The following is a 12515-nucleotide window of genomic DNA, read 5'->3' as shown; positions in this document are numbered from 1 at the left end:
TGACCTCCTCTCTGAAACCTTTCCTTTTCCCTCTTTGTCTTCCTGTCTGTCCTGCTCTTGTTCACCCTTTACACACAATGTCAGGACAGAGGGCTCTTCCTATCTCTACCCTGCATTTAATTATGCATCAGATTAGAGGCCTGTGTGTGTCTGTAATACAATTACTGCAGCATGAGAGTGTGTTATCTTACGTACTGAAACTGAAGCAATTTTGATAGCACTGCACCGATGTGTCGTCCTGTAATATAGAAGGAAGTTTCCTCTCCAGTTACTTCTGAGATACTGTAGAGGAGCTTTAAAAATATATGTGGTGCACTGTGTTTGACCTAGTGGATCTCAGTCAGTCGCCATTTAATGTACAGTACGCAAGTCCAATCTGTTTAATGGGTTTCACTTTCAACCAGTGCAAATCTCCATTCGTTTATAGTTTTAAATTTTTTACACATATGGTGGATACTATTAACTACAAATGTGCAATTCAGACATGCTCTGAAAATCAAACCCACAACCGATGTTGTTGCAAGCGCTAGGATTTACAGTTTGAGCTACAGAAATCGGCAACTCACTTTTAAAGGATAAAACAAGAGAATGTAGGATGAAATTTAAACTTTTGAGATTAAATTCATTTATTTTCTCAACATTCTCCACACAATACCCCATAATGATGATGTGAAAAAAGATTTTTTGTAATTGTTGCAAATTTATTAAAAAAACAAACCTGAAAAATCACATGTTCTGAAGTATTCACAGCCTTTGCCGTGAAGCTCTAAATTGACCTCAGGTACATTCTGTTTCCACTGATCATTCTTGAGATGTTTCAGCAGCTTCATTGTGGTAAATTCAGTTGATTGGACATGATTTGAAAAGGCATCCACCTGTCTATATTAGGTCCCAGGGTTGACAGTGCATGTCAAAGCACAAACCAAGCATGAAGACAAGGGAATTGTGTGTTGACCTCCGAGACTGGATTGTCTTAACACAAGGCTTAGAGAAAACTTACTGCTACTCTGAAGGTTCCATTGAGCACAGTGGCCTCCATCATCCGTAAGTGGAAGATGTTTGGAACCACCATGACTCTTTCTAGAGCTGGCCGGCAATCAAAGCTGAGTGATCAGGGGAGAAGGGCCTTAGTCAGGGAGGTGATTAATGACCTCATGGTCACTCTCTCTGAGTTCCAGCGTTCCTCTGTGAAGAGAGGAGAAGCTTACAGAGGGGCAACCATCTGTGCAGCAATCCACCAATCAGGCCTGTTTGGTAGAGTGGCCAGACAGAAGCCACTCCCTGCCTGGAATTTGCCAAAAGGCATCTGAAGGACTCTCAGACTATAAGAAACAAAATTCTCTGGTCTGATGAGACTAAAATTTAACTCTTTGGAGTGAATGCCAGGCGTTACGTTTGGAGAAAACCATTCCTACAGTGAAGCATGGTGGTGGCAGCATCATAGTGTGGGGATGTTTTTCAGCAGCAGGAACTAGACGACTAGCCAGGATAGAGGGAAAGATGAATGCAGCAATGTACAGAGACATCCTGAATGAAAACCTGCTTCAGAGTGCTCTTGACCTCAGACTGGGGCGACGCTTCATCTTCCAGCAGGACAATGACCCAAAGCACACCACCAAAATATGAAAGAAGTGGCTTCACAACAACTCAGTGAGTGTCCTTAAGTGGCCCAGCCAGAAACCAGACATAAATCCTATTGAACATCTCTGGAGAGTTCTAAAAAGGGCTCTACACGCTTCCCATCTAACCTGATAGCGTTTGAGAGGTATTGCAAAGAGGAATGGGCAAAAAATGGGCATTGTCATTATGGGCTATTGTGTGTAGAACTTTGAGGAAATAAATTAATTTAATCCATTTTGGAATAAGGCTGTAACATTAAAAAAATGTGGAAAAAGTGAAGCGCTATGAATACTTTGCATTGTCTGTACAGTATGTGTACAGTGCAGCTGGACTCTCAAAAAATGACGTTTTGTTTGTTCAAACGAAAATTCTTGAGTTTGAGACAACTTAATTGTTTTGTTCAATCCACTTACATTTGTAAAAACTAATTAGTTAACTTGATTCATTTATGTTGTCACAACACAAATTTATTGTCTGGAACCCAGCATTTTTAGTGTACACTTTTTACACAGTTTTTACAGATTAAGTGAATTGAACATAAAACAATAAAGTTTTTTTAAAAAAAAACCTCTTGAGTTTTGTTGTTTCAGCTCAAATGAAATGAGTAGTTTGAACAAACGCTTAAAAGTATTATTTTAGTGCACACACAATGACACAAATGACTCAAGCTAATAACACAACCTCATATACATCTTTTATTTTCTCCTATTGTCTTCAACTCTCAGTTCATATGATCACATGGGCTGATTGTGATCCAGTAATGGGGATTTGGTGCCATCTTGGCTCTCGTGTGCCTCTGCGGTTGGAGAGAGTGGGGTCAGTGTTGGCCAGCAGTGAAAGAGCTCTGGAGGAAAGCAGTGTTGGTGCCAGAGACATGCTAAGGGTTAATCTTCCACTGGGTCACAGGGCAAAGTGGGAGAGGATGTAATCCTGTTAGCTTGGAGCATGTCTGCTGTGCATGCGCTTGCGTGTGCGTGTGTGTGTGTGTGTGTGTGTGTGTGTGTGTGTGTGTGTGTGTGTGTGTGTGATTGCATATGTTAAGGATAACACCTAATCTAGTTTAGAGAGTGGACAAGGCAGAATAGGGCAGTGAAAAGAGACTGGAAAAAAATAATAGGTCTGGACCACGGACGGCACAATATGTGTGAAAATTATAAAGGATGCATGCGCAAAATGTTCAATCAAACAAGCGTCTGATTCAAAAAGGGCACTTGGCTTCCAGTGGATGTGCTGGTTAAGTTGATTAGAGGGGGTGTTTTTTTGTGTAACGTGTCTTTTCAGAAGTGACATTTTATCAACAATGGGACAGAATCATGGGTTCATTGTGTTTTACAAAAGCTTTAAAAAAAAGAATAAAAGGTTTTCTGATTTTGTTTTGTGTGCGTGCGTGTGTGCGTGCGTGTGTGCGTGCGTGTGTGCGTGTGTGTGTGTGTGTGTGTGTCTGATTTTTGTTTTGTGTGCGTGCGTGCGTGGTTTTTATAGCTCTGTTTCAAAAAGTGTGTTTAGTTGCTGCATAGAATGCTGCTGTCTTGTAAAGGTACCTAAGTGATTTAAATGGAAGGCTTCAAGTATGCATTATATTTTTCAGCAATTTTTTTTTTAAATATTAAGCGACAGAGATGGAAAGTAACAAAGAACAAATACTTTGTTATTAAAGATAAGTAGATTTTTCTGGTATCAGTACCAATCCACTATTTATTTTTCTGACAACTTTTTACTTTCTACTCCTTACATTTTCACACAAATATCTGGACTTTCGACTCATTAAATTTTTAAATTGGGCTCGTTACTTTGTTTTAATGCGTTTTGTGCGGCCATCTATATTATTTCTAGTCATCGCGCAATTTGAAAGCCTTTTTGATTCAATCAATATATTTTGGCTTTTTCAACTTCTGATCACACACAAGTAGGCTTGTTTATTAAGCATACCTTGGCAATGGCAAGAATGGTGAACGTGGATGAGACCGAGAGTCAGCAATGTATGCGTTTTGGTCAACCGGATCACGGGTAAACAAGACCCATACCTGTTCAGATCTCTCATTTAAATGGCGTTAAAGCCTTTTGTCCACTTCTGACCATGGTGTGCAGCTACTTCTTTTTCAGTCTTAGACAGTTGGTTCTAAAGCAATTAAATACTTTATATATACACGTAATGTAGATGTGTTTCCTTTGTTTCCAAGGAGTTCATATTTCATAATACAAAGTAAAAATTGTAGAATGATGTTGCTTTGCTATTTTGCAGCAGAAAATACAAAAAAATGTATTTTGTATAGATGTATACACGATAGTCACTGTAAAACTAAAACAGTTAGTAGTAATGAGTACATATTCCAGACTGTAATTCTTTACTTTTACTTGAGTACAAAAGTGTAGTGAGAACTTCAACTTTTACTAGAGAGTCGTTTTAAACATGAGTATACTTCTACTTGAGTAAAGGATGTGGGTGCCTTTGCCATCTCTGCTAAGCGAATATGCAATGTTTGATTGGCCAGAAATTGAAGCTGGCTGATTTTGGCTCCAAAGTTAAGATGTTTTTCTGTTTTATTACAAGTTTAAAATGTTTTACCACCAGACATTCAATTTACTTTACATTACATTACATTTGCCTTCACATTAAACCTCTCTGTTTTTATTTTTTGCAAATGTTTTAGTAGTATCATTTAGGCATGGGCCGGTATAAGATTCTGACGGTATGATAACCTTGGATAAAAATATCCCGGTTTCACGGTATTGTGATTACTGCTCTAAAATAAGTTCTTTTTAAATGACTTGGTAATTTTTTTTTTAATTCCCCTTTAAAACACAATATATTTATTTTGAGAAACATTAAATTCTTTTGGAACAGTAACCATGTCAGGCTAAATAATTCAAATGAATTATTGACTTGTGCTTTCTTCATTTATTTCAAAAACAGATTTTTTTTACAATTTAAAACAACATCTTTGAATATCTTTTCTGCTGGAGCTACTGTTGTCCTAAAAAATAAACAAACAAAAAAAGCAAATAAAAAAATAGTACACATACCTTAGGAACGGTATTGAAGAAAATTTTGACGGTTTTAAAACCTTGACTTTTCCAAACCACGGTATACCTTGAAAACGGTTATCGTCCCATGCCTAGTATCATTTCACAAAGCTCAGATCATTGAACCATTTTTTTTTACTTTAGATTTGGTGATTATGCCTTAATTTAAGTAAAAAAAATACAGTATGTGTACTTAACTAATAAGACATTAGTTATTGTTTGTGATTTAAACAGCGTTTTTAATATTTTTGATGATTTTTGTTGTGGCTAGTTTAGTGTGCAGTTTAGTACACGCTGCAGTGCATGCCAGAGTGTGTGTGTGTGGTCACATGATGTGCATTTTCAGCGGTGTAGTGTGGATGGAGAGTTGTTCAGAAACACTGCGTGAAACGCCAGTGTGGACGTGGAGTGTTTTCATTCTAAAACGCTGTTATAAAACTAAAACATATTAGTGTAAACGGGACCGAACAACGTTACTTTTTTCAGTAACAAGTGAATGAAAATGAATTAAATGTTTCCCCGATACAATTGCCTTACTGACAATAACATGCATGTTACTATAATTGAGAACACTGAAGGGGTTTTCATGTGAGCAGCATCTCACTCAGCCATAGGACCTCTTTTTCTTTGGGGTGGGTGTGTGCTTGTGTGCTCTGGGCTGGGGCGGAACACATAACCCACCAGTGATGATAATTGGTGTACGTTAATGTGGTGTAACTGAGAACGTGATGATTGTCTTAGAGTACATTTCCATCGTTTGCCAATCAGAGGCAGAGTAGGGCTAGTGTTCATACACAAGCACACACACAGTCAGTCACACACACCAACGACCAGAACGGTGGCAAATCCAACAAGTTCAAAGGTTGCATTTGCAAACTGAAAATATAAGCACTAATTTTCCCTAGTTGAGGTGAAAGGCAAGAACGTTTATGTATCATGCAACTTATGCCCAGTAAAAAAAGAGTCTCTCTGCGTCGGTGACAAGTAATTCTAATCTGATGAAGCACCTCACAACATCACAGATGATAACGCGAGCTCTGCTACCAAAGGAAGAGACGAAGCCACGACGTCAAAGCAAGTAAAACGTAATTTTTCTCCACTGAAAACGCTTATTACTCATGCAAAATTAAACCAAATAATATCTAGATATAAAGTTGAGGACATGCTGCCATTGTCTCTCACATCGTCCCACAACAACAGTGTAAGTAGTGTACAAAGTATATATTTTAAAGTCATTTGACAAATTAGATTTTTTGTAAGTAACGCAATAGTTACTTTCCCTGGTAATTACACTGTAAAAAATAAATCTGTAAAATTTACGGTAAGAAAACGGCAGCTGTGGTTGCCAGTATTTCTCCGTTAAAAATATGGTACAAATGTGGTTTTGTATTACAAACATCTTCACATCTTTTGTTAGACGTATAGACACGTTTATACAGCCATATGCAGGTGGTGATGAGAAAGTTGCATAATGAACCAATGCTGCTCACAAACAAGCAGAAAAGTGTATCAGTGTATAGAAGGTGCTCAGTGTCATTCACACAGCTACTAAACACCAGTATGGTAATGCACATAAAATTAAAGTCATGAAATAAACAATTGTTTATCAGCATTAGACGTTACATAAAGCTCTAACGTACATAACTGATGGAGAAACAACTAAAAAGTAATGTCAACAAAAAGCGTAAAAAGTGAAGTGCCATGCAGGGAATTCTGGGAAAGTCAATTTACGGTTATTCGCCGTATATATTAAGGAAACATACTGTTGCTGATTGCAGAAACTATATATTATGCAGCCCTAGAACAAATAAACATGTTGTATCTTATCTCCTGCAGAATGTTTATTTTGCTTGTTAAAAAAAGTATGAAATATTACCAGTAGCTCTGGCATTTTTTGAGGCAAAATGATTTAAAATCTTTTAAAACTAATAAACTGAACATTATTTAAAGCAGCTTTTCGTTTCCTGCACAAGCTGAAGACCTCATTATGTTATCACGACCCATGGATGTTTATTTCGTTTTGCCTGTACATTTTTTCTTTATTTCAAATTGGCAACCACTCAGAAAACTATGCACCATGGTTTCAGCTAAAAATCTCCTTAACTTCTACTGAAGAAAACAAATCTGAAAGTCATCTGCAGTATATCTTCGATGTCTCGAGGGTGAGTAAACTCACAGCAAATTTGTGTGAACTATCCCTTTAAAGTGACAACCCACTATATTTTGGCCTGAATCCAGTTAGAAGACCAGCTCAACTTCATTTCTCAGAATGTCTTGCTTAAGCGCGTGTCCAATTAGACCGCGTTGATGTTTGCAGTCTGTGTCAAGCTGATGTGTTTATTGCGGAGAGCTGGGCAAATGAAAGCCGACAGTATTACGCCACGAGGAAATCGCCAGTCAGACCTGTTGCACAACATACATGTAGAGATGTGGTAATCTTCTGTTCACACTGGCCATGCGCACAGTTCTGTTGTCACTCCACTTCTGAGTGCTTCAGTAATAATGCTGATTCAGAGGGACAAACGCTCACAAGTGGCTTGTTTGGATGTGTTGATCATGCATTTCAGCTGACACAAGTTCATTTAAGGACACAATTTGACCCTGATATTTCTTCATATACTGTAGGTAATAAGTATTGAACACGTCACAATTTTTCTCAGAAAACATATTTCTAAAGGTGCGGTTGACTTGAAATGTTTACTAGATGTTGGTTACAACCTAAGAAATCCATAAATGCAAAGAAAACAATAATAATTAGTTTACAAATGAAGTTATGTGTAACAAAATTAAATGACACAGGAATAGTATTGAACACTTGAAGTAAGAGAGGTGTAGAAAGGCAGTGAAAGCCCTGACAGCAGCTGAAATCTCTCAGTAGTTAACCAGCAATCCTCTGCCCTTCGTCTTTGTAAAATTAATATTAACTGCTTCAGTCCAACATCTACATTATCAGGATGGTGAAGATGAAACCAGGGTGGACATTTCAGCAAGACAATAATCCAAAAAAACAGCCATGGAAACTCTCAAATGCTTTTAGAGAAAGAAAATCAAGCTGTAGAATGGCCCAGCCAATCACCTCACTTGAATTCAATAGGGAATACAAAATAAAACTCAGATTTGATAGACGAAACCCACAGAACCATCAAAATTTGTACACTCTGAAGTCTGTGAAATGCTCACACCTGAGCAATGCAAGAAAAAAACAATGCCATCCATTTCTACATTTAAAAGCAACTTGGTCTTGTTTCGGGCGTGTTTAGATCTTTTTTTTTTTCCCTCAAAAATATTATTTGATGTGGCTAATAAGCTTAAAGCAGTTTTAATATTTGATATGCAGTGTCTAGTAAGAAAATATGAAAGCTTGCATTGCCTGTCTGAATATAATCTGTCAAAGCATTGTTTATTTGACTTAAAAGCCTATTATTTTCATCTAAAATATGAATCAAGTCCCATTTCATTGGCCTCCAGCGGTGCATAGTGGGGGATTTTTGCATTGCGAAGATGAATACAGCCAGTCAAGACATTGAGCTGCTATTTAGACACCCCGTTCTTGTGGGTGTGTTTGTGGAAATGAGCCCTCAGGCTCGTTTGCTTAATTTTACACAACATTCATCCTTCGAGCTCACACAAGCATATTACGTGTTTCATTAATAAGCCCTAGATTAGCTTGAACCTCACCCGCACTATGACAAACACACACTCATATGATATACAGTATTATGATGTTGGTGCCAAATTCATACCCTGGAAAAATTGCCATAATTTTGTAGTTTGCTTTTGTTTTTTTTGTTTTTTATTTGACAAATGCATCATATTTATATATTTACTTTCATCCTATTTTATTTTATTCATACCCTGAATAAATAGCCATCAATATATAATGATAATTTTCTGCATATAGTTTGTTTCTAATTAAATGTTTATCATTTATTGATTTATTTTTTAAACTATGTATTATTTAAATTTATTTATGGTCTGGATACATTAGCATATATTTCTGCAGTTGTTTTATTGTGGCCATCAATATATTATGATTATTTTTTAAATATAATTTATTTTAATATTTAAAACGTATATCTTTATTTTATACTTACTCTGAATACCTTGGTATATATTTCTGCAGCTTTTATAGAGGCCATTAATATATTATGAATACTTTCTGCATATAGATTTTCATTTAAATTACTTTTTAAATATTTTTAATTTGATTAATTTTGTATTATTTTATTTAAAATGTATAGTATTTTTCTTTTCTTTTTTCTTTTCTATTCTTTTCTTTTTAATCTTCCTTGCATTGCGTTGGTCAATCCATGACACCTGTGGACATATGTTCTCTCCTCTTGGAGTAGAGGACAGAGCTGCTCACACCTCAGCTCAGGTGTCCTCTTCATTTTTTTGCTGTAAAAAGAAGACATCAGCCACCTCACATATCTAACCTGCTTTCTTCCCTCTTTCTCATCTCTGCAGATCATCAGAAACTGGAACGAGAGGCCCGAATCTGTCGTCTACTCAAACACCCCAATATTGGTGAGTTCCATCTTCATTTGAACTACTTTTATTATTTTAGAATAACAGCAAAGGCTTTAATCAGAACAGTTTGGGTATGTGGCTTACACATGGTATAGCCAATGTATGTTTTAATGATTTTAGTTGCCTTTTTTGTCTGTCTTTAAATTTCAAATTATTCAAATCAATAGTTTTAGAAAATTCTTATCCACCATGTTTGTTTTATAACTATTTTAAAACTTGTGCATCTTTATGACAACGTTAAAGGTTGTAAAACAAAGAGTACTGTTTCAGTATTTAGGACTGGTATGATTATTTTTATGTTAATAGCTATTTTTAACATGTATTAAGTTTTTGAGAAAAAATGAATTAAAGTTTGAGATTAAGTTTTTAACATATTTAAAGTATTTTAATGGAATCTCTTCAAAACTGCTTCTTTTTTTATTGAAACTTCACTAAAAACAGTCATTATTTCTAGTCCTCTGCAAAAATTAATCATGATTCATTGCACCCAAAATCAAAGTTTGTTTTGACATAATTTCAGTGTGTGTATTGTGTATATTTTTTGTGTATATATAAATGCATACAGGCATGCAAATATTTAAGAAAATTTTAATTTAATTTAATTTTAATATACATGTAAATTATACAAATTCTATTTAAATTTAAATATCTATGTAACAAAATCTTTGTTTCTATGTATGTGTATCACATATACATAATTGATATATACAGTTGAAGTCAGAATTATTAGCCCCCCCCCCCCCCTCTTGTTTTTTTCCCCCAATTTCTGTTTAACGGAGAAAAGATTTTTTTCAACACATTTCTAAACATAATAGTTTTAATAACTCATTTCTAATAATTTTATTTATTTTATCTTTTTCATGATGACAGTAAATAATATTTGACTAGATATTTTTCAAGACACTTCTATACAGCTTAAAGTGACATTTAAAAGCTTAACTAGGTTAATTAGCTTAACTAGGCAGGTTAGGGTAATTAGGAAATTTATTGTATAATGATGGTTTGTTCTGTTGACTATCAAAAACAAATATAGCTTAAAGGGGCTAATAATTGTGACCTTAAAATGATTTTTCTTTTTATCAGCTGAATCAACATAATTCTTGAGGCTAATTTGAGACAGCTTAATTGTTTTATGTTTAGTCCATTTGAATTTGTAAAAACAATTAAATTACTGTAGCTTAATCGATTTGTGTTAGGACAACATGAAGGAATTATGTGGAACCCTACATTTTTCACAGTGTATGCGATGTTGATGAGTATTAAAATAATGATATTTCTTACTATATAACATTTCCCTAAAGAAATGCTATTATTATTATTATTAGCTATGTTTTTAAATAATTTATGTAATGATATTAAATTAAACTGGAAAAATATGTATTTTTACATCTAATTAATTGTAATTCAGGCAAAAAATGATCAAGGTGTAAACATTTAGCCTTCAAAACACTATGAATGAGTGAAAATCGCAGCATATATTCCTGACTCTGATTGGCTGTTGTCATTGTCCTCTCTGGTCTCAACTCTCGTAGTAAGTATTTATTTTCAGCTCTGGGTTCACTTTTGGGTCGCTCCAGCCAATAGCAGAACAGCAATTACTGGGGCGGTGGGGCTAAAGATAGTAAGGTCCCATCTGATTAGTCAAATTTAGATAAGCTACCAATGCATAAAATAAATGATCTCAGAGATATATTGCATATACTATTATTGCAATAACGATAATTTTGTGATATTTTGTGCTGCCCTAGCTTCAATCTGTGTCTAATAGTCCAGTCGACATTAGCCATTGTGAATGTTGACTGCATTTAGAAAATATCCTTCATATTAATACTGTTTAGATTTTTTTTCCTCTCCAACATTTAATTAGCTGGAGTTTTTGAAGTATATAAGACTTCTTAAACTAAATGTTACAAACTTCTTACTAGGATTGTAAATTAGTGTCCAAACTTCAGATGGTGCTGTCGATGTGAGTTTGTCGCAGTGAACATCTGCAGCTGCAAGTGTTTATAAGTGTGTGTGTGTGTGTGTGTGTGTGTGTGTGTGTGTGTGTGTGTGTCTGAGCTGGTGCCAGTGATAACTGGGACTGAATTAGGCTGAAGTATTTTTTGCAGCACAAAATACTGTGTCCTGCGGAACAGCCTCTCCCAAAAGTCTTTGTCTGAAACAACGTTTGAACAATAGAGCAAAATAAGCATTGTGAGGGGGACAATTAGCTAATAGAGAGCAGGTTTTAGTACACGGCAGTGGAAGGAGAGTGACAAAAAAGACTGAGAAATGAGTGGAGAGGGAAAGTAGGAGTGAATGATCGATAGATGAAGAAGAACAAGACTTGAGAGAGCAGAAGAACTGAAAAGATGACGGTGACAAAGAAAGAGGTGAAGGTGGAGGGATGGAGAGCGATGGAGAGGAATAGAAGAGGAGTTGAGCTCTATAAATAACTGTGCTGAGGTGGGAGATGCTGGTGGGCAGCAGTTCAGCCCAAATACCGTCATTATCACCAATGAGCTCAACAGTACAGTAACAGGAGACGATGGAGAGCGTAGAAAAACACAAAAACCCTGTAGAAACAAGGATACACTCTTAAAAATATAAAGGTTCTATATTGGACCTGATGGTTTAACACATTCATTTGTAATACTTTTTGATTTAGTGGCTAGTTTGTATGAATTCGTACAATCTTATTCATACAATTGAGTACGATTTGCTCATCCCCCAAATTACAGTTGGATTTGGGGGTGGGGTTTCTTGTGAGATCAGGCTGGATGCTTCCACAAGGAACTTTTAATACCAGTGTTATATTTACATAGGAAGTTTCTTTGCTCATTAATGATTTTGTTTTTTTCCAGTGGCATCAATGCAAAAAATAATAATAAAAAAAAGCTTTTTTCAGGGTGTCCGCGAGGTATTAACAAGTCTTAAATGTCAAAAACAAAATTTTAGGCCTTAAAAACTCTCAAATTGGGCATCACGGTGGCGTAGTGGGTAGCACGATTGCCTCACAGCAAGAAGGTCTGTGTGGGTCATTTCTGTGTGGAGTTTGCATGTTCTCCCTGTGTTGGCATGTAAAACTGTGTCGCTGTGTAAAACATATGCTGGATAAGTTGGTGGTTCATTCCGCTGTGGCAACCCCTGATTAATAAAGAGACTAAGCCCGAAAAGAAAATGAATGAATGAATGAAAGTCTTAAATTCACTTCAAATATTGTCATAGATCTTAAATCATTTTAAATGGGTCTTAATTTTCCTATGTCCAAGTAAAGCTACCCAATTGGACCAACACCCAATCACCAATAATTCATCTCAAACTTTTTTTAAAAAAATTTGTTTTTAATGCAAATACAA

At 35.7% G+C, this 12515-nt stretch overlaps 1 protein-coding gene across 13 annotated transcripts in view; it reads left to right on the top strand.

Annotated features, from left to right (window-relative positions):
* camk2g1 (calcium/calmodulin-dependent protein kinase (CaM kinase) II gamma 1) overlaps window positions 1-12515 on the top strand; it is a 164185-nt gene that overhangs the window by 62746 nt on the left and 88924 nt on the right. For all 13 annotated transcript variants that reach the window (XM_056469135.1, XM_056469148.1, XM_056469144.1 and 10 more), the window contains exon 3: window positions 9112-9171. In XM_056469135.1, coding sequence (XP_056325110.1) covers window positions 9112-9171 — 60 coding nt within the window. The remainder of the gene's footprint in view (window positions 1-9111; window positions 9172-12515) is intronic.

Source organism: Danio aesculapii, chromosome 12, assembly GCF_903798145.1.
Source record: "Danio aesculapii chromosome 12, fDanAes4.1, whole genome shotgun sequence".
Lineage (NCBI taxonomy): Eukaryota > Metazoa > Chordata > Actinopteri > Cypriniformes > Danionidae > Danio > Danio aesculapii.
This window is presented reverse-complemented; position numbering and strand designations above follow the sequence as displayed.